General features: G+C 39.4%; 1 protein-coding gene across 1 annotated transcript in view; it reads right to left on the reverse strand.

The window, feature by feature from the left end:
* LOC100557827 (uncharacterized) overlaps positions 1-22,799 on the reverse strand; it is a gene marked incomplete at its 5' end in the record, with an annotated part of 227,814 nt that overhangs the window by 142,513 nt on the left and 62,502 nt on the right. Inside the window, 2 exons of the mRNA XM_062977712.1 lie at positions 14,327-14,531; positions 15,444-15,707. Of these exons, the coding sequence (XP_062833782.1) occupies positions 14,327-14,531; positions 15,444-15,707 (469 nt within the window). The remainder of the gene's footprint in view (positions 1-14,326; positions 14,532-15,443; positions 15,708-22,799) is intronic.

Here is a 22,799-nt window from a genome sequence, read left to right on the forward strand (position 1 = left end):
TCAGATGGCTGCTTGGGTTTTGTCATCACAACATCTAAGCTGTCACCTGTGGGAAGTTACTGATGTCACTGACACTTTCAACATGAGATTTCCTAACTGCATTCTGTGAAAGTCTTAGAATACTGTGAAAAATGGTATCTAGGTCCAGTTTTATCTTCACAAATTATAACTGGCTTAGTTCCATGAAAACATGAATCTGTACCGTATAGAGACCGAAGAATGACCAGAATAAACTTTCGTTAAACACTGAAGGCAATGATTATGCTCATGATTACAGTATGAGGGCTAACAAGTTGAAGCTTAATCCAGACAAGACAGAGGTCCTCCTGGTCAGTCGCGGGGCCGATTGGGGTATCAGGTGGCAACCTGTGCTCGACAAGGTTGCACTCCCCCTGAGGGTGCAGGTCCACAGCTTGGGGGTCCTCTTGGATTCAGCACTGACACTTGTTGCCCAGGTGTCAGTGGTGGTTGGGAGGGCCTTAGCACAGTTAAAACTTGTTCACCAGCTGTGACCATACCTCGAGTAGTCGGCCATGGCTACGGTGGTCCACATCTTTATTTCTTCCAGATTGGATTACTGCTATGCTCTCTATGTGGGGCTGCCCTTGAAGACAACCCAAACACTTCAGCTGGTTCAAAGGTTGGCAGGCAGGTTTTAAATGGAGCTAGCTATAAGGAGCATACAACGTCCTTACTAAAGCAACTCCGCTGGCTGCCGATAAGCTGCCGGTCCCAATTCAAGGTGCACGAGATGATCTATAAAGTCCTATACGGTTTGGGCCCTGCCTATCTTCATGACGAACTGGCACAGGCTCTACAATCTGCTGGGTAGGTCCTTCTCTTGCTCCCACCACCATCAAAAGTGCAGCTGGTGAGGATGAGGCTTCTCAGTGGTGGCCCCCCCCGACTCTGGAATGCCCTCCCCAGAGAGATCAGGAAAGCCCCTACACTGTCCTTTTTCCACAATGAACTGAAAACCTCTGTGTTTGTCTGTCTCTGTCTCGGTTCTATGTGTATATGGGCATTGAATGTTTGCCCTATATGTATATAACGTGATTCGCCCAGAGTCCCCTTCAGGGTGAGAAGGGCAGAATATAAATACTGTAAATAAATAAATAAATAAATAAATAAATAAACCTGGTAGTTTCTGCAGGTTTGCGAGCATGATTAGTCCCTAGAAACCCCTCCCACCCCCGGTTGTCAGCTAGGACCCTGCTCTGCACTCTATCCACTTCCTAGCCCTATGATATTCTGATGCACCAATCTTTACCTAGCCCTCATAGTTGGCCATGTCCATTCTGAAGTTCTGGTCATTGGCACTTTGACCCCATTGATACAGCATATTGAACTGGATTTTAATTTTTGTGGTTGTTTTAGTAGAATTGTATGTTTTTGTTTTATGACATTTACTATGTTTATTATGTTTAACTTTGTATACTTTCCTTTTGGCAACTGAATGTTTTTTCTTGTAAACTGTCTTGAATCCTCTCAAAGAGATGGGGCAGTATATAAATAAAGTATTATTATTATTATTATCATTATTATTACAGTAGGGTTTTTAAGACTGTATAATTCTTTAACATTGGGGGCTGCTTTGGGTCTCTGTCCACAGGGAAAAGCAAGGTGGGAAGTAGAAGAAGGAGAAAGAGAAGAATAAGGAGGAGCAGCAGGAGGAGGACCTTTACGTACTGAATTTAGCAAAAGTTATCCAATCTCACATTTCTTCACAGAATTAACAAAAAATTACATGAAAAGCTTAGGAAAAGAAAACCTGAGAGCTTTCTCCTTCATCCTGTGGTTTAATATGGGCACATCTCATCATCCTAGATCCAAGAGCCAACCCATATAGAAGGTAACCTTGGTATGTAGAATGAAGCATCGATACTCTTTTGCTTCAACAATGTCACTGATCCCTTTGAAACATTGCCTATATGGAATTATTGATGGGGAAAGCTTCCAGGGTTTTAGGTGGTAATTATATGTACATCCCATATATAGTACAGATTCAGAGAGGCAAGCTGCATGCCAGAAGCCATGGCTCTTGTGAAGCTATAGAGAATGGGAAGTGATATAAAAGAAAGCCTGTTGTATTTTCACAGCATTTGCTTCATAAGTCAGCTACTGAGCATAAATGTCATCTGTCCTAGAACCTTTCCAGATGATATAGCTACACAATTTTCTTTTATATCCTGTATGCACTCTGGCACCAATGCCAACACTATTCATTTTATAACCTAGACCTATGTGTTATGCAGAAAAAAGAATACTCATTTTGGGCCAAGAAACAATTATAGTGATTTTGTATGATGATGGTGATGATAGTGATGCATTCCTAAACCCCACTCCCTACAGTGTTGTTCTTTCATTCATAAGGAACTGTGTACCTTACAAAATATTGTCTGTCAATAAAAACTGAAATATGTGTAAAGTGTGCCATGTTCGGAAGGCCTTCTTAATACTGTCCCAGACTTTGGAATTCCATCCTTCTAAGAAAACTAAAATGGCTCCCTACTTGTTGGCCTTCTTCGAGCAAGCAAAAATGTTCTGGTTCCATCAGGCTTATTATTATTATTATTATTATTATTATTATTATTATTATTATTATTATTATTATTATTATTATGGAGAAGGAGGAGGAAGACATTAGGAAGAAAGCTGTGGAAGGTTTGGACCAGGGGAAAATGCCAAAAGGAAAGGGGAGAGATTCTATAGGTTAGATCCCAGAAGAGTTCCTTTTCTAGACTAGAACTTCCATCATCCCCCAGACAGCATGGCCACTAGCTGTTGAATGATCAAAGATAGTAGACATGGTAGCTGTGTGGAATTTCCATGTTCCAGAGCCAATATATGTACCTATATACTTGCCTTTACAAAGGATGGTCTGATTTCTGAAGACACCCTCTATTCTAGTGGTTCTCAACCTGGGGTCCCCAGATGTTTTTGGCCTTCAACTCCCAGAAATCCTAACAGCTGGTAAACTGGCTGGGATTTCTAGGAGTTGTAGGCCAAATACATCTGGGGACCCCAGGTTGAGAACCACTGCTCTATTCAAATGGAAAGTAGCAAAAGCTTTGAAATAACTCAACTCCTGGTTAACAACCCAAACAGAAACACAGACCACCTAGTCATAGTATTCCCAACGTTGCAACATATGGGTTTGCTGCTTGAATTGAAGTAACTATTTCTTAGCATATATCACAAATTTTCAATTCATGTTACATATTTATTATCCCAAAAAACTAACAGCAAAACTAAGCAAAATAAAGTGGAATATGAAAATACTTAAACAACTAATTCAAATCATCAAGTGAGATTAGATTTAGGCTATGAAATGATGAGTTACTAAGGCTTAAAAATAAGATATAATTACAAACTATTTAAAGCAGAACACTAAGCGGGTGGAAAGCACCGGCACTCTAAAACCCTTTTCCTCTGCATCTCATCTATCCTATTTCTTTTTTTTTATAACTTTTAAACTTTGCAACAAAAAGACAATAGGAAGAAGGGGAGACTACGCTACCTTGCAAGGAAATTCTAGGGCAAACCCATGATGACAGCCTTTCTTGCATCCCCACCCAATATGTCTCTGAAAGTCCTCCCCTCAAAACTTGCAAAGGGAGTTCCATATGACAGAATGTGTATGTGTCTATATTTCTTCTTGTCGCTTCTTGATTTATGATAACCCCATGAATTTCATAGGAATTTTTTAGGTAAAGGAGGAGATTCTGATAATTTTTTTCCTCTGAATCATAGTCCACAGCACCAGATATTTCTTAGCAGTCTCCCATCCAAGTATTAATTGGGACATGCCCTGCTTAGCTTTTAAAATCACAAAGATCTGGTTTCCCGAAGGATACGCAGTCCTTCAAATAACTTGGTATATTGATATACGAACTTTATGCAGATAATTTGTGTTCGTGCTCTTTTTTTGGTGATGTATTAATTTTTTTCCTTCTTCCATCTTTTTTTTGTTACAGTTCCTAAACGGCCACTGTAACAATACTTCTGAATAATGGATACTAAGGGCAAACAATGAAAAAGGCAGTGTCATTGTTTTCATGCCCTGCTTATGGGTTTTCCAGGAACATGTGGCTGGGGAATATAAAGTCTAAAGTGGCAATTCTTTATCTTGGTTTTAAAAAATCCTGCTCTGGCCTCTGGAAGTCAAAGACCTTTCTCAATTCATTTGATCTTCAAAACCGTATTAGCTGGAAAAAGTAATTTGGAAAGGAGACCTCTATTAGCAAGGGATGTTGCTAATAATATTGGTGTGAGGAAAAAGAGGGGCATACCATCATCCATGAATATAAATAGCCAAATAAAATGCAAGGGATGTAAAAACGTCATAGAAACACCAGCCTTAATCTGATGTTGTCAGTACATTCAGTGCACACCTTGTAATTGCAAACACATTGGGCCAAGGAAAAGTGGGGGGTTGAGAGACAGCCGAGGCCTGTTCATACCTTTTTTTTTTTTTTTTGTAGTGCTCTGTTTGATCCTTCACATTTGATTTAAATTTGTCCGTGGCTTCATCTGCCTGGTGCAATAATTGACAGATGATATCACCAAGAGTGCGGAGATGTGTGTTTTCCTAATCGAAATACATATGCAAAGCAAATCTATTTCCAAAGTGTTAGCAAATCATCCGCGGTGATAAAAGCTCTAACCTGCTGGAAACATTTCAAGAGCTTATCCTTTCTTTTCCTCTGAGTTTCTTTTGACACACACCGTTCCCAACCTCTCACAGCATTAAACTGCTTTCCCACTTCCTTTTCAACAGTGGGAATACTTCCCTTATGGGTGTCAGAATCTCTCAGAGGGGTCAAAGGTCGCCCTGCGGAGGAAATGACAAGCTGTGAAATGTAAAAGAACAATTCCTTCCACATGTTCCCTTGCTCCAGGAACACCAAAGCACTGTCAGTCGGCATCAGTTTGGGATGGCCCAGACATTGGCAAAGCAGCTCTGTCAAAACAAATTTGCCATTAAAGACCCACACAACTGTTTAAAGCTCTTACTGTTATTCCTTCAGTAGAGCTGTTTTACTGAAACCAAATGGGGTGCATTAATAGCAGGTCCATGGGAGAAAGAAACAGTAGGGCATGATCCAGCTGCAGTGAAGCTGCTGTATGTTTTCAATTTACAACCATTGACGCATTGCTATGGCCTTTGGTTTCATCTTAAAATGAGTTGTGAATTAAATGATGATGCCAAACCTTCTCCCTGAATAGGTTCAGAAGTTTAGTGAGTTTCCTTAAAGTTTGGATTAAAATACAAAACAATTTCCTAGTCCAAGTAATGCGAGACCCACTGGTTGTCTCTGTTTACAGTGGGAGATTATCAAATCTGTCCGTTCTTTAAAATGGGACACAAATAAAATACGCAAGTACTGTACTTCAACTGGGCTGTGGCCGGGCTGTGGCGCAGGAGGGAGAGCAAGCCAGCTGTAATTAACTGCAATGAATCACTCTGACCAGGAGGTCATGAGTTCGAGGCCCGCTTGAAGCCTATGTTTGTTTGTCTTTGTTCTATGTTAAAAGGCATTGAATGTTTGCCTATATGTGTAATGTGATCCGCCCTGAGTCCCCTTCCGGGTGAGAAGGGTGGAATATAAATGCTGTAAATAAATAAATAATAAATATTCTTCCTACAGTAGCCATTCTTGCAGCATGATTCTAAATTTGTGTAATTAGATATATATTTCAACTTGTTGCAAGGGCACAACTCTTCATAACAGTATGTATCATCATCATCATCATCATCATCTTTATTTCTATCCTGCCCTATCTCCCAACTCAGGGCGATGTACAACAAAAATCGGCAAACATTCAATGTTGAAAAAAACATAACATGATAAAACACTTGAAATACTAATCAATCAAATTGACAACACAAGGATATACTTATAAAACAATACAAAATGACAAGTGAAAGATTTAAATATTTCAGATAAAAGAATTAGGACACAATTCTCTAATGACTTTAAAAATAGTCATAGATAATTAACACATTATCTACACATTACACAAACACCACTGAAGCTTACTAGCAAGGATCTTTTTTATTCAAGAAATGGACTAGTTGATATACGAGGGCTATTCAGAAAGTAGGTTACATTTTGGATTTTAAAAAGGACAAAGTATAGGAGAAATCATTTACCATATGCAGCTGAAAGACACATCCCAAAACTACAATCTCATGTAATCCCCATTTAAATTTAGCCACGTTTCTTATAGATAAATGAGTTTGAAAAGTACTTCACCAGTAAATTCCCCGCCTGTGTCCTCGGCTCTTCCTCCTTCTCCCTTCTTGCAGCGTAGCCAAAACGCTGCGCTGCCAGCCATGCCCCCATTGTTGGAAACGGAGGAGAGAGGCGGCAAATTTACTGGTGCAGTGCTTTTCAAACTCATTTATCTATAAAAAAACGTGGCTAAATTTAAATGGGGATTACATGAGATTGTAGTTTTGGGATGTGTCTTTCAGCTGCATATGGTAAATGATTTATCCTATACTTTGTCCTTTTTAAAATCCAAAACGTAACCTATTTTCTGGATAGTTCTCATATATATAAGACTTTCTGGGGGAAAAATTGCAAGCTTTCTTTACTTCATCTCAACTACTCAAGAGTTGAACCAATTGAGACAATAACAACCAAAACTTGCCATCCTTACTCATGGCAACAAATTGAGAACACTTTTCATTAGTTGGGGTGGGATGGCTAGATGGCAGCAGCAGCCCTAGGTTTTTTCACTATGTAAGCAAACCTACGGCTGCGCCCTCCCCCCCCCCCCAAAATTACGCGCCCCCCCTTACCGGCGGCGGCGCAATCTCCAGCTGCGGAACTCCAGGAAGTCCTTGCTATTCTCATGAGATCTTGTGATATTTTGCGAGATCTCGCAGAAATCTCGCGAAATCTCACGAGAATAGCAAGGACTTCCTTGTTCCATGGCGAGCAACCCAATGGTAGCCGCCGCCGCAAGAGCGCCCAGCAAGGGCTGCGCCCCAAGCGGCGGCTTCAACAGCTTCAATTACGAACTGGCCCTGCTAGATGGCTAGACATATCTAGTATTTTGGGGATGAAGAATGTATACTTACTGTGGTAAGGAATGAGATCTACCATGGCAAGAATTTTGGCTTTCTAAGTGTTAGAATGTAGCACTGCTGGGAAGATGTACTGATTCTTAGATGGGATCCTGCTTTGAAAAGATGCACTTACTCCTACCCACCCTCCCAGCCAACAGTAACAATGATGCAGTATAAAAACTGTATAATATCAAAAACAGGAAAAGGAGGTAGTATGTGTGGTTTTGTGCAGAGCACATACAGAGACATTTTCCTACTCTCTTAATTTTCCACCATTGCCTGTGCAACATACATGCCATGTCAAATATAATTATGGACAATCAAATCCTATATAATACTAATTTATGCATGCTTCCGCTAGTATATAAAATAAGAGCAGTGTGTGTACCTACAGTCAGAGAAATTGACTCATGTTAACTTTTATCTTGGCAGGCTTTATTGTGTCTTGGCACTCTCATTTGTTGTTGTTGCTGTTTGCTTACACTTAAATGGGACCTAAATGCTTTCAGATGTCAACAGGAAGGAACAACAGAGAGATGCATCTGACAACAATGTTACTTATGTCACGATAGATAGATCACAGCAGCCCTTAACGGAATTTGAATCAAAGATCAAAAGGTGCTCAGACTTGAGAACACATGCAAAGTGGATTGTTCAAACACCAGCCCCTACCCCACCCACCCCTGGAAAATATCATATTACTTGTCAGAGATAGAATGGTTTTTTTCCCCCTTCTAGCTCATAGGAACTTCCAAGCGCGAATGAGCTGTCAATGTCTTTTTCACAAAACCAAGACATCTGCTATTAGGGCCCAGTCCAGAGCCCATTTTGAAATTAGCAGAAAGACTGCCTTTGAAACATATTATGTCTTGATTTTAAAAAACTGGATAATTACCTTTACCTTGATTTCATTAAAGTCAATGGCAAGTTTGTTTGTTTTAGTAGTTACCTGGAAAATTTCCTATTTTTGCTTTTAAGCCAGATAGCTCACATGCACTAGACTCACAGAAGGCATGCTTTTTACTGGGATGTATACAGTGTTCCCTCACTACTTCACGGTTTGCTTTTTGCGTATTCGCTGTTTTGCGGTTTTTCAATAAACTCTAAAAGAATATTATAAATCATAAAAAAATTACAATTTACAGCCTAAGGAAGGGAGGAAGGAGAAGCCGAAGGGAGAGAAAAGGAGCCCAAGTGGCAATGGGAGAAGGAGGCAATTTATCAACACACAATTGGTTGATAAAGACTTAAACTAGTATATTACTACTAAAATAATGTATAAATATATAGCGTCCCTACTTTGTGGATTTTCACTTATTTCGGATGGTCTTGGAACCTAACCCCCATGATAAGTGAGGGAACACTGTATTTCAGAATATATTCAGGAATATATTTTACAGTCCCTTTCAAATGAATGTCTCTAGGACAACAGGACATCTCCCTTTCTAAAAAGAGATGTGTGTCTTCTAGGAATCCTACGCAAATTTAACTATAGAAATGTTCCAGGTTTAATCCTTACTACCTTCAGTTCCGTTGGCCTAAAAACTCTAAAGGTACCAGATCCTGTCTGATCTTGGAAGCTAAGCAGCGTCAGTCCTTGTTAGTACTTGTTAGTACTAGGATGGGAGACCAATGGATACCAGGCAATACAGGCTCTATTTCAGAGGAAAAGCCTGACAAACCACCCGAGTATTCCGTGCCTAAGAAATCATTGTGAAAGTCATGCATTCGTCATAAGCCAAGAGACAACATGAAGGCACAGATCTTCAATTTCAAGAGTTCCTTAGCAGATAATGGGACTGATCTATACTGGTGGAAAAGTATTTCTCTGGATTCAACAGTCTCAATGACATAATCTTTTTTGGATGTTCCAAGACTTCTTGCAAACAAAATATCAATTGTCTTAAGAATACATACATTTGGAAATCTTGTGAACTGTTTCAAAGACACAAAATGTGCACAATGTACTGAATACATTTCAAAAAGTTAAATAGCTAAGAGTACATACAGTTGGGGAAAGTCTTTCTTTAGATAATCTAAGTATGTACACATTAGGTAAAAATCCTAAATAAATGTGTACTTTTTGAAAAAGTGTATAAAACAGATTTCAGCATTGAAAAAAGAAACAACTTACAATCCATTTTGAAATAGAAATAGGGCAAAGATAGATTCTGAAAAATTATCATCATCATAGGTGATCCCTCGTGGTTGAGTATGATTGTCTTCCAAAGATACAGTGTTGGCAGTGGGTCTGTAAGTGACTGTGAAGACATATTTTGGATCCACATGGTCTGTCACAATGAGGACATGGGTTTCTAGGTAAAGGGCGGTCACACACCTTCCTCTTGGCACGTTTCTCCCTTTTGCCCTATATCTGTGCCTCTTGAAAATCCATAGCACTATTGGTAACAGCTGACTTCTAGAAACAGAGCGAAGTTATATTCTGAGAAACACAATGCTATTAAGGCTAAGAAATGTTCCCATCTCTGTCTGGAACTGGGATCCCAGAGAGTCAAATGTAAATTCTACTAAGTTAGATGGATCTCAAAAAGCATGCCTTATTTGCATAAAATAATCCCAAACTATCCTCTTCGTGAGCTGCATTGAGTCCCACACTGAGAGAAACATGGCATAGAAATCTAAATAAACCAGTAAGAAAGACTAGTTACAAAAGCTATGCTGCATTTTTCAGCAGTCCTTACCCCTCATTCTGAATTCTACAAAGCCTCCCAGCAAGGGCAAGTGTCTACAACGCGTTCTTCATTCTGCAAAGCTGATTTCACCCTGGGATCTGGGATATATTGGCATCTACTGCAGCACATTAAAGGGCTTAACTTGGACTTTCCTGCTACTTTCTCTAATGCTTTCTCTATATCCTTTAATCCATGCTGCAGCACACATTGGAGGCATGCATTTTGTGGCTGCCACAGTTTCAAATCAGTCTGGAGCCACATCAAATGGTCACTGTTGATGGGCCTCCAGTCTGGACCTAAGCCACATAAGGGCTTTAATATCATAAACTATTCACAGTACCTGGAAGGGGACCAGTAGCCACTTAAGCTAGGGGTGTTAAAGTTATTTTCACTGCAGGCCACATCAGTTGTCAAGAAGGCATTTGTCATTGTAAGACTGTACGTAACTACTCCTTAACATATTGTTAAATAACTTGAGACACCATATCATACACCATCTTTTAGCACTGAGCTTTCTACTTTGGTGCCTTGGTAGTGTTGTCATAAGTGTGCCACCACATGTGAGTTGCTGAATAGAGAGATGCAGAGATATATACCAATGCTCAGAATCCAAGATGAAACCTACTCCTATGCTGGAACCACTCCCTTTGCTAAGCACTGGCTATATCCTCTGTGCCTGCTACATTTGAAATCCAGAGGACAGAGCTAGATGCCAGTGCCAGATGCAATCCCATGGATGGGATGGATTTGGCCTGTGAGCCTTGAGTTTGACTTATGTGACTGAAGTTGTTTCAATAAGGGAATTTCATATACCTCTCTAGAACTTCGGCGAAGATTTTAGGTGCAAAACAAAAAACCCCTCATATATTTTATATAAAAATATATTTTTCTGCTAAAAAAAAGCTTTATGAATTTTTCACACAGAAGTCCAAAATACATGTGATGAAACCAAGGGCTAAATGAGTAAAGAGACAGAGGAAGTGAATGAAAGATTCTATCTGAGTACAGAAGGAACAATAAAAAGAGGAAGCAGAACCTGCTGAATGGCTTCTTTCTTTTTTTTCCCCTTTCCCTCCTCATTCTTGTCCCTTTTCTTTGTCATGTCTATTTGGATTGTAAGCCTTCAGGCATGGTTTTCTTAAGAGAGAGATTTAGAAACTTACTTAAGCTTATATGTAAGCAACTCCAAGAGGTTTTTGGGAGGGATAAAAATTCTAAAAATAAATAAGATCTAAAATACCCTGAAGGCAATGTATCCTGTCTCATGCTGGAAAGCTGAGCAGCGTCAGCCCCGCTGAGCAGTTGGATGTGGGATTGCCAAGGAATACCAGGTGCCGTAGCCTATTTCAGAGGAAGGCAAAAGCATATCAGCTCTGAGTATTTCTTACCTTAGAAAACCCTATGGGATTCATGGAGTCACCATAAGTGAGCAAAAAAATTCAAATCACACACACATACACAACAAGAAATACAGGACTTCAATTATTTTCTAGTGGCAAAAGTCAATCTGGCCATATAAATGACTAGATCCTTCACAATCTTAAGATGTTTCTTTCTTCATAATATTCATTGAGATAATTTAAAACTGAATACACAAACTTAACATTCACTCTTAATAGGTATGGTAAATTTAATCTTTCCTTTTTGTTGCTCCTGTTTTTCTTAACTGCCTCCAACAGATATCAACATGGTGTCTGAAAAGCTGTGACAAGCATGCTCTTAAAATTCAGACCTATCATTTAAAATTTACCATTCCTTCTAATAGTGAATGCTTGGAAGCAAAATGAACTCCCTTGCTATATAGCTATAAAATATTCATGTTGATATTTGGGGCGGGTAGCCCTCTAGCATTGTAGCACAGCAAGGGAGGCAAAGCACTGGAAAAAAACAGGCTGCTTAAATCTGGTGGGTTTTATATGCCTTTCTTCGCCAATGAAAAGTTTGGATCCCTAACATAGTATATTGAGTGGTTTCCAACCATTCTCTCCTGGAAGTGGTCGTCAGGATCCAAAGATAAATGGCCCCTAAAAGTCCTTATTAGAAGGTCATGAGATGTAGCATTCAACAATAGGAAATATGCAGCTGAAATCCCATGCACTCTTATCTGGAAGAAAGTAATACAATACTTATCAGGGCTAATTTCAATGTAAAGTCACAAGTTAAGAAGGTAATGTCTTAAGAACCATCAAGTGCAACCCTGTGTGATGAGGGGAAAAGCTAAGTAGCTATTACCGTCAATAGATGACTCCACATAATGGAAGAACACACCTTATAATTAGTAGTTGATCTTAAGTTTGTCCTGAGGTTAAAGTAGAAGGGGAAGAAAACTCTTCCAGTGGGAAACTCTTGCATTCATTACAAGGCAAACCAATCTCCTCCTAAGTTCAGGCATGGTTCATGATGAATTCACACCATGTTAACTCTTCCTGTGACTAACAAGCTAGTGCCCCTGTCAGTTTTCCTTGTTTGTAAAATCTATCCATTAAAGGGCAGTCCAGAATAGCCCACAATGAGTAATGTGTAAGAAAGATCATTGCCTGTTTCTTAACCCAGTTGTATCTCGTATTAGAATTTTTGTTGAATCTTGGTGAGTCGTGTCAAAGAGGAAGCACTGCTCTTATTTAAGTTCTTACATTTTCCTGGCTTGTATGTCTTGGAATTAGTGTCACTTTAGCATAGTTTTATGTCTTGTCCTAGGAGGACAAATATAGTGTTTATAGAATCTATCAATGAGCAACAGCTTGCCGCAGATTATAAATGCATTCGTTCTGTTGGAAATGGCAGAGCTGTATGTTTCACCACGTGGTCCCCAGTTCCCTAAGGTTTGCTCCTTTAATTGTAAATAGCCAGAAAGTCATCAAGCTAGCGTTTAATAAACTTTTAATTTGAAATGGATTACCACATGTTGTGTTTGTTTGCCCATTATTAAATCTCTTAGCAACATATTACCAGCAGAAACAGCATAGCAAGGCATGGATATATATTAGAAAACAAAGCCACAGGGGATATTAAGAGCTAATAATATCTGTAACGAAGGCTCCAAGTAAATAAATACAAACAATGCAAAATTATTTTTGATGATTCTGTTCTGTAAGTCTTTGTAGACTGGGAGGTAAGGGGTTTCAGCTTCAGAAAAGAATTTACCTAGAAAGCAATGCTACACAAGACTGAACAATGATACATGTTCATCTGTTAGTTGCAGCAATCTCCTGTTACTGCATCTGTATTTGCAAATTAACATGGTGTAGAAGAAAACATTCACGTGTTTTCAGTGAAGGGTTATACAGGCTGTTTCAAAATGATTGACCCAATTGGAAAGTATTATATTTCATGATGGCAACAACTGCACAAAAAGTTACAAATGGTTTAACGCGTTATGGAGTTACCAAGTGTTACTAACCAATATGAGTCAGAAACAAATCTAAAAAATAACTTCACAAATGGAGAATATCTCATTAGGCCTTATGTTACAGGTTTGCCATTTTGGGAAAGTGTGAGACTAGGGGCTGTTTGTGTGCTGGGAGAGGATCTAGAGAAAATAATTTGAAACTCTATGCCCCACCCTTTCAAGTGGCAAGGTTTTCATTCATGGCCAGTTTGTGGTTGTAGAGATATAGTGATTTCAAATTGGGTCAATTTTTCTGAAACATGCAGTATATCAGTTAAATGGCCATGTACAGGTATTTCCTGATTTAGGGAAATAAAGAAGACTGATAGTTCTCTACTTAGCTGTTTAGCGCATTTAGTCTGCTTCCTCAACAAAAATATGTTTGATATGGGAGACCCCATGAGCATGGCTACCATTAGACAGGTTTTTTTTGCTTCACAGGATGACATAAGCCTCCAGTCAAAGAAATGTAGTGCCATGGTGAGATATATAATTGAATATTCTAAAAGCTGGACAGTGAAGAAAGTTGATAGGAAGAAAACAAATTCATTTGAAGAAGAGTTCTACAGATACCCTGGACTGCTAAATGACATGGAAACATGACAAAGAACAAATCAAGCTTGAACTCTCCCTAAATTCAAGGTGACTAAACTGAGACTTTCATATTTTAGCCATACCATGAGAAGACATGACTCATTAGAAAAGACAATAAAGGCCTACAAAATTGAGGGTCATAAAAACTTTTAAAAATGTAAGCTGTTTTTGTGGGAAATTGTCATTCTAAATCCAAATATAACCTCCTGATTACTCCATCTCAAAGGACCTCATCACGCTGAGGACCTGAAGTATGGAGCCCCGACAGAAATAGCCTTGCGTTGTATGATGGGCTCTGATGAGGAAGCATCCAGGAAGTGTCCTGGGACATTTCCCAAAAACAATGTGATAGAGTCCATAGTATTTTTCACAACATGTTTTGACATTTCTATGTTGTGACTGAATGAAATTAGTAATGAAATTTGTGAAAGAACTATGTGTGGTGTGACTTTTTAAATTCAACACCCAAAAAGGCATTAAAAACATTTACAGTATTGAATTTTTTTTATTACAAATCTATGGTTTTAGAATGAGGAGTATTATTGATTTATTGAGAAATAAATATCTAACCTTGCAGTGGGGCAACAGAAGGTTTTGAATGACATGGTTGCAGGCACAAATTATTCAGTTCATCTTCTTGTAGTCCACCTGTTACTTCTGTCTTTGAAACACCATTCTTCTGAGCAATACTTGAGCAAACAAGGAGATTTGAAGAGGGTTGTAGGCCTGCCTCATATTCATTCTGTTCATCTGAATACCGTGGTAGTTTAATTATCTGATAAGAGAAAACCATGTTATATGAATAGGTCAGCCATATGCAAAATTATTCTTCTAATATTCTCAAATGTTCAATCAAAAGGGTTGATCTACGATTCTCTGGAAACTCCCACTGCAGGGGTCCTAGAGTCATTAGTTTCTTCTTAATTCTCGTAATTCCTGTCCTAAATGCTCTCAGTATGCAGTGCAGTAATTTAAAAACATAACTGTCCATCAATTTGTGAATCCAAGAATTCAATTACTCCCCATGGGCACAAGCCTCAATGGGTCTTGTGAACTTACTTTGAAGTTCAAATATTAAAGTACTACTCATGTTCTAAACTGCACATTTTCAAGAGGGTGTTAGTTTCTGAACAAGTCACAAACCCTTGGTGTTAGGACACCGAGAACTGAAACTTTAAGCGTAACAAGTTCTACTTCTCTCTTTAACATGAGCCTGAATTCATGTTAGACAAGAATGTGACTCTTGTGCATAAAATATATTTTGAGAAGTACTGTAGATATCATTTATTGAAAGTATAGAAGTGGCACCCTTAACAGGCGACCAGGAATACATACATACTGTAGAATCTCACTTATCCAACATAAACGGGCTGGCAGAACGTTGGATAAGCAAATATGTTGGATAATAAGGAGGCATTAAGGAAAAGCCTATTAAAATCAAATTAGGTTATGATATTACAAATTAAGCACCAAAACATCATGTTATACAACAAATTTGACAGAAAAAAATAGTTCAATATGCAGTAATGTTATGTAGTAATTACTGTATTTACGAATATAACACCAAAATATCATGATATATTGAAAACATTGACTACAAAAATGCGTTGGATAATCCAGAACATTGGATAAGTAAGTGTTGGATAAGTGAGACTCTACTGTATTAGTAAAGTTACTTCACACTAACCTGAAAATAGAGGTTGCACAGCCAATGATCCAAGTCTGAAGTAATCAAATTTTCAATTTCTTGGAATCTATCGATTTTACAGTTGTAGTGACCTCTGAGAAGAGGACATTTAAACTTGCCATTCACTGTGTCGAAATTATTATTATATAAAGGAAAAACTCCCCAGCCCACAACTCGGTCAATGCAAGTCCTGGTCCCACGAAGAAGAAAGAGCTCAAACAAAAGTATCTCTTTAGGCTTCTCATACTTTCTAGGTGGAACTTCCTATTGAAAAAAAAAAGAATCATCTGTATTGTACAACCTTTTTAAAAGACATTAGTAAAACACTTTGATAAAGTATAAATGGCTTCAAAGTCTAGATCCGATTGTTTTTCCCAAGCACATCTACACTGACCTATATATATATACAGGAAGTCCCCAAGTTACGAACAAGATAGGTTCTGTAGGTTTTGTCTTAAGCTGAATTTGTATATAAGTTGGAATAGGTACATTTATCAGTGTAACCTTAGTGTGTGTGTGTGTGTGTGTGTGTGTGTGTGTGTGTGTGTGTATGTATGTGTGTGTGTGTGTGTGTGTGTGTGTATATATATATATATATATATATATATATATATATATATATATTAGGCTTGCTCAAATAATTCGATTTTCCCGTTACCCGTTATTAATTCGTTATTTTCGTTTGTTTTGAAGCAATATAGAACCTTGGTTGTTCACACGTCTGGATATCGCGGTTTCGAATCGCGAGAGGCCGTTTTTTCTTATTTCTTCGTTTTTTTCGTTAAGAAAAAAAAGCTTTTGCAAATCACCCAAACTCCTTTCCTTTTGCCCCTCAGCCAATGGGAGGCTCAGCCAATGGGAGGGGGCGAGGGGGAAGGAGGCCGAGGAGGAGGAGGAAGACGGAGGGGGGAAATGGCCGCCGCCGCCTCGCCTCAGCTCAGGCCTGGAGAGACCGAGAGGGGCCCGGCGGTGAGGAGGAAGAGGCCCGGGATGCGAGGGGGTGTGGGCCAGGCCCGTCCTCGGCTGCTCCCAGGGGCCCAGATTCGCACCCTCCCTCCCCCCAATACAGGTCTCCAGTCCATACCACGCTACATGAACTTGAATGGATACTGTGGCTGTGTTGTCGAAAGCTTTCATGGCCGGGATCACACTGTTGTGGTATGTATTCCGGGCTCTATGGCCATGTGCCAGAAGCATTCTCTCCTGACGTTTCACCCACATCTGTGGCAGACATAGAGGTTTTGACGTCTGTGCGAAGCTAGGCAAGTGGGGTTTATATATCTGTGGAAGGTCCAGGGTGGGAGAAAGAACTCTTGTCTGTGGGAGGCAAGTGTGAATGTTGCAATTGGTCACCTTGATTAGCATTGAATAGCCTTGCAGCTTCAAAGCCTGGCTGCTTCCTACCTGGGGGAATCCTTTGTTGGGAGGTATTAGCTGGCCCTGATTGTTTCCTGTCTGGAATTCCCATTTTCTGGGTGTTTCTGGGAAGGTAATGGCACTCCATGTAGTCATGCCGGCCACATGACCTTGGAGGTGTCTATGGACAACACTGGCTCTTGGGCTTAGAAATGGAGATGAGCACCAACCCCCAGAGTCAGACATGACTGAACTTAACGTCAAGGGATACCTTTACCTTTACCTACACACACACACACACACACACACACACACACACACACAAGCAGGGACTACACACAATATATATCACACACACACCAATTTAACAAAGTTTCAGCCACAAAAACAAAGTTTCTGAAGTAGAACAATGACTTTCACAGTAAAGACAACCCAATTTAACAGGAAATAAGACTTTCAAACCAGGAACAGATTTCTGCAATTATTAAAAATGGTTTATTATAAAAGCTATGAAAATTTGCCAAAAATCAGAGGATAAGGGAAACGTTCCACATTTTGGTGAGCTATCAGTGTTAAATGTGTTCTACCACTGTACCAAGTTTGAAGAAAATGAGGGCGGGAGAGCCCCCTAAGTCCCCCCCCTTCGGGCTGTTTTTGGGCCACCGCGCATGCGCGTCCGCCATTAACGAATTAATTTAGAAAATAACGAATTTTCGATAATTTCGAAAAATTTTGGGGGCCAAATTCGTTATTAGCAACAAAAACGAAAAACTGCCCCCTCTAGTTTTGAAACGAGTTTAGAATCAAATTTTTCATGGATCGATCAAGCCTAATATATATATATATATATATATATATATTAAAAAGCTTAGAGAAGGGTTAACACCCCTGTGGTGTTTGTTTTGCTGTCTGCTGAGTACACAGAAGAGAGCCTTCTTGATGGCTGCTCCGAAGCTTTGAAACTCCTTCCTAGAGAGATTTAATTTGTGCCATTGTGCTGATTTTTCACTGGCAGGTAAAAAAATATTCAACCTTAACTAACCAGGGCAGAGGAAATAGAACAGGTGTGCATTACATTGTTTGCTCATGTTCAACTTGTAGTCCAAGAAGACTCCAAGATCTTTTTTACATTTACTATTGTTGAGCCAGGGGTCACCCATTTTTTTCTTCCATGTTTTACATTTGTCCTTGTTGAAATTCTTTTGTTAATTTTGGCCCAACTCTCTGTTAAGGTCATTTTGAATTCTGATCCTGTCCTCTGGAGTATTAGCTAATTTGGTGTCATCTGCAAACTTGCTAAGCATGCCCTGCCCTCTAAACCTTCATCTAAGTCATGTTGGACAGTACAGGACAAACTAAACCCTGAAGCACTCCACTAGTCACTTCTTTCCAGGATGAAAAGGAACCATTAGTGAGCACTCTTTGGGTTTAGTTACTTAACTAATTACAGATCCACCTAATAGTAGCATTGCCTAACCCGCATTTGACTAGTTTGTTTGCAAGAAGGTCATGGGGGACCTTGTTGAAGGCCTTACTGAAATCAAGATATGCTACTTCCACAGCATTCCCTGCATCTACCAAACTTGTAACTGTATTTAAAAAAGATTACTCTGACATGACTTGTTTTTAAGATATCCAAGTTGACTTTTAGTAAGCACAGCATTCCTTTCTAAGTGATTGCAGACTGCTTTCTTAATGATCTTTTCCAGAATCTTCCCTGGCATTGATGTCAGGCTGACTGGAAGGTAATTGTTTAGGTCCTCCTTTTTTCCCTTCATGAATATAAGGAAAACATTTGCACTCCTCCAGACTACCAGGACTTCTGTTCTCCAATAAATCTCAAAGATTATTGCCAGTGGTTCTGAAATCACTTCTGCTAGTTCCTTCAATGTTCTTGGATGTAGTTCATCTGGCCCTGAAGACTTGAATTAGTTTAGAGTGGCCAATTATTCCTGGACTACTTCTTTACCTATTTTGGGTTGCATTTCCCCTATTACTTGATCCACTCCATATTGCTCATGTTGAAAATTTCTTTTTATGAGAATATTGAGGCAGAGAAGGTATTGAGTAGTTCTGCCTTTCTCTATTCCCTGCCAGTATTTCACCATCTTATCCACGAAGAGGTCCTACCATTTACTTTTCCTTCCTTTTTCTACTGACATAACCAAAGAACCACTTTTTATTGTTTTTAATCTCTCTGGCAAGCCTGAGCTCATTTTGTGCTTTAGCCTTATAAACCTACATATGTTGGTTATTAGTTAGAATTCCTCTTTGGTGATTTCTGCTCTTTTCCATTTCTTGTGCATGTCTCAGCTAAAAGTTCTTTGGACATTCATTCTGGTTGCTTTACACTACTCTTATTTTTTCTCCTTGCTAGCACTGTTTGCAATTATACCTTCAGTATCTTACTTTTAAAAAACTCCCACCCACCATTAACTCCCTTTTCTTTTAGTATTCCTGTCAAAAGAATCACGCTCAGTATTTCCTTAAATTTCCTGAAGTCAGCTCTCCTAATGTCTAGAATGCATTTTGACTTCTCTTAGTATCCCCTTTCCTCTGTATCATAAACTCCAGGAGCACATAATCACTCCCACCACTTCCAGGTCAATTACTGCCTTTCTCCAATAGTAAGACCCAAGGTGATTTCCAAGACAATTCACTCCAAGGACCAAGCTTTCTGATGGCTATTCAGATTTTCTACTTTGGAAAAGTCAGCTTTTAGGATGCTAACTTTGGTTCCACCTACACCAAAATCCCGCTTGAAGCTAGCTCAAGGTTTGGACAAAATGTACACCTCCCAATGCAACCTACAACTCACATCCAGCCAGAAAGAGTGCATTAAAAACTGGACATTCTGGATCAAAGCTTAAAATTTGGTGCAGCTCCTCTGGTTATAAACCATGCAGTGCTACAAATCAGAAAAAGCCTGTGGAGCGCTTGGCAGAGAAGGGTCAACACTTCAGGATTTGCAGAGAAAACCCAGATAGAAGGTAAATAAATGCCTCCTCTTGGCAAGGCAAGCCCAGCATTCCCATGGGAATGTTCAATTTCAATGCCTTACTTTTCCCTGCTTCAGGAAAATACTGGTCAGCTGTTTTTGAGGAGTGATTCTCACTGGAGGAGTGAAGAAAAAATCATGAATTCAGATGTTGAGCTTTGTGGACTATGTCCCAGCTTCCAGCTGGCTCCTAAGGTGCCTGCACAAGCACTCTGGAGTGAACCAGATTTTTAAAATCCTCATCCTGACCCAAATTAAATGGCTGTGTTCAAGCAACCATTGTCTTTTGAACTTGGGTTTCACCTAATCTCTGTGTGTGAGAAATTTAGCATGTAAGGTTTTTTTTGCACTGAAGCTAATCAATGAGTTATCACACCAGCACAATAGTGTTCTCAAATGCTAAAATGATTTGAACATGCATTTCTTCAGCTCATAAATTATGACTGAGCAGGGTTGTTGTATGTCTTTCGGGCTGTGTGGCCATGTTCCTGTGACTAAGCACTTTCTCTGCATCATGTATGTAGTGTCACTCCCATGCAGCTGCATATTTTACATGAATGATTTGTGAGTGCTTAAAATGAAAAAGAAGCTTCCGCTGAATAATGCCATAACCTCGTGGCAGTTGCTATTATACCATTGATTGTATCAAGTTTCATTTAAACCAGATTTTCCATTTTTCCCAGGGGAAAGTTTAAAATATTAGTTTCCAAATTACTGCCAAAAATGTCCTTAATCAAGCTGTTTAGCTACTTGTTCCCCCCAGTGTCTGTGTGTGCGTGCGCATGTGTAAAATCAGTATGCAGAAGCTGGAGTGCACACTTCTCTCTTCCCCCTCCCAAAAATCAACTATCTTCAAAGATAGCTCTATTTCTGAAATGAAGTTGGGAAGAAAATTGGTAGATATAGCTGTCTTATTTTAAGTTTGCCTCAAGATCAGTAGCTTTCTTTCCATTGATATTTATTATCCTATACACTCATGTATACATCTAGAAATATTAGTCAAAAATTAATTCAAGGAACTGGGCTGACTTATCCATGAATCATTGTGAGTACTGTACCTTAGCTCTTATCAAAACAGGTACCACCCCTTTATCTGAGATAAGTGGTGAATGGCAAGAGTTTACCAGTGGTTTTCAACCTGTGTGTCCCCAAATGTTTTGGCCTTCAACTCCCAGAAATCGTAACAGCTGGTAAACTGGCTGGGATTTCTGGGAGTTGTAGGCTAAAACGTCTGAGGAGTCACAGGTTGAGAACCATTGGCTTAGTCTATCCTGGGATATCTTAAAATAAGTACTGACTCTCCCCACTCTTTCCAGCACAGTGCTTATACTGATATTTTTAAAAATCAGAACAGAGAAATGGTGGCAAGAGCCGGGTGCAATTGAGGGCCCTTCTACATAGTCCCTAAAATGCAGAAGGGATAAAAGGGAGGCTAGCTAAATGATATTTTCTGAAAATGGGTACAGGATCTCATTAGCAGCCAAAAAAATACATGTTAAAAAGGTGCGCTTAAAATCCTATTTTGATCGAAAAAATTTGCGTATTTGCATCACTGTATATCCTTCACTCAAAGAAAACATGTGACTTCATTCCTATATGCTGGTGTGGACTGTTCCAGTGCCTGTCCACATTTTAAAATTCTGAAACATTTGATGAGGGCTGTAAACAAAGCCAAAGACATAGCAAGTGGCTAAATGGAAGCACAACTGGAAAGAGATTCTCATGAGAACTCTCTGCAACTATTCCTTTGTTCTGATGTTTATGAAATTAGAAAGAGCCTGAATTTATACCGTGGGCACCAGCATGGGAGGCAAGTGACCCAAAAGGGAAAAGGGGCTCAAGATGGAAAAAGTAAGGGCAGCAGGAGGGTGAGGAGAGATAATGGCAAGAAATCTGCTTATGTGTACATTCAAATATCAGTGCTTATAAGGTCCAGTACATCTCAGAAAGTCAATGTAAAAAAATTAAAGGTAAACTTTTGCAAGATTTCCCCCACCAGGGGAGTATTTACAACTGTGGTTCCCAACCTTTGGGCCTCCAGGTGTTTTGGACTTCAACTCACAGAAATCCCAGTTATCTTACCAGCTGTTAGAAACTGTTGGAGCTGAATTCCAAAACACCTGGAGGCCCAAAGGTTGGGAACCACTGATTTACAGGGACTGATAGCTCCATGTTTGGACTTGCTGTCAGGTACCACGATTTTTGCCCCACTTATTTGCCCTAGATTTTGAGGCTGTTAGGTAGTGCCCTGAACCTCTGAGGTGGCACTGGTCCATTCTCCTCTCTACAGAATAATCCTTGACTTATCCATGGGTCATATCAAAATCCATTTTGGTCTCAAGCCCAGCCCTTAATGTATACAAGAGACTGACTTATACATTTTCATCTTACTTTTCCACAGAGGAGTTGAGGGCGGTATGGACTTTGCATGCACAACTACTCTGTAAGGTAGTTTAAGATAAAAGACATCAATAAAACAACCATAAGTTTGCCTGATCAATGAAAGGTGGATAGTAAATATTTGTCTTTTCAATATTGTAGTAAAAACAAGGATGTAGTGTGGGAAGTGGGATGGAAAACAACGTAATTGCTCCCAATAAGAACCCCCCCCCCCCTCAATTTCTAGTATGCAGTTAATTAAAACTGGAAAATGTAGGCAAACGATTCAGGCATCCAAAGAAAAGGATAAGCAAAGTTACTCAGGGAATGCAAACACAACAAATGTAACAGTTTTAGATATGCATTATGTTCAATGTCATGCCCTCTGCCATGCCAGAAATATGGAATATGCCCTCCTTCTCCCCTCTCCCCCTCCAATAGTTACACCTCTGGGTATTTTAACTACAGTAAGAGCCATAGCAGTAGAAGTGAGATTCAACTGCCAGTATTTCAACCTTTTATCCATGGAATTGGAGAATGATGTCTTTTTTCTCTTTGCTTTAGGCAGCAAAATGGCTAGCCACTAAAGCTGAGACCTTACAAACATGAGCTCTATTATTATA

The sequence above is a fragment of the Anolis carolinensis genome, chromosome 4, assembly GCF_035594765.1.
Source record: "Anolis carolinensis isolate JA03-04 chromosome 4, rAnoCar3.1.pri, whole genome shotgun sequence".
Lineage (NCBI taxonomy): Eukaryota > Metazoa > Chordata > Lepidosauria > Squamata > Dactyloidae > Anolis > Anolis carolinensis.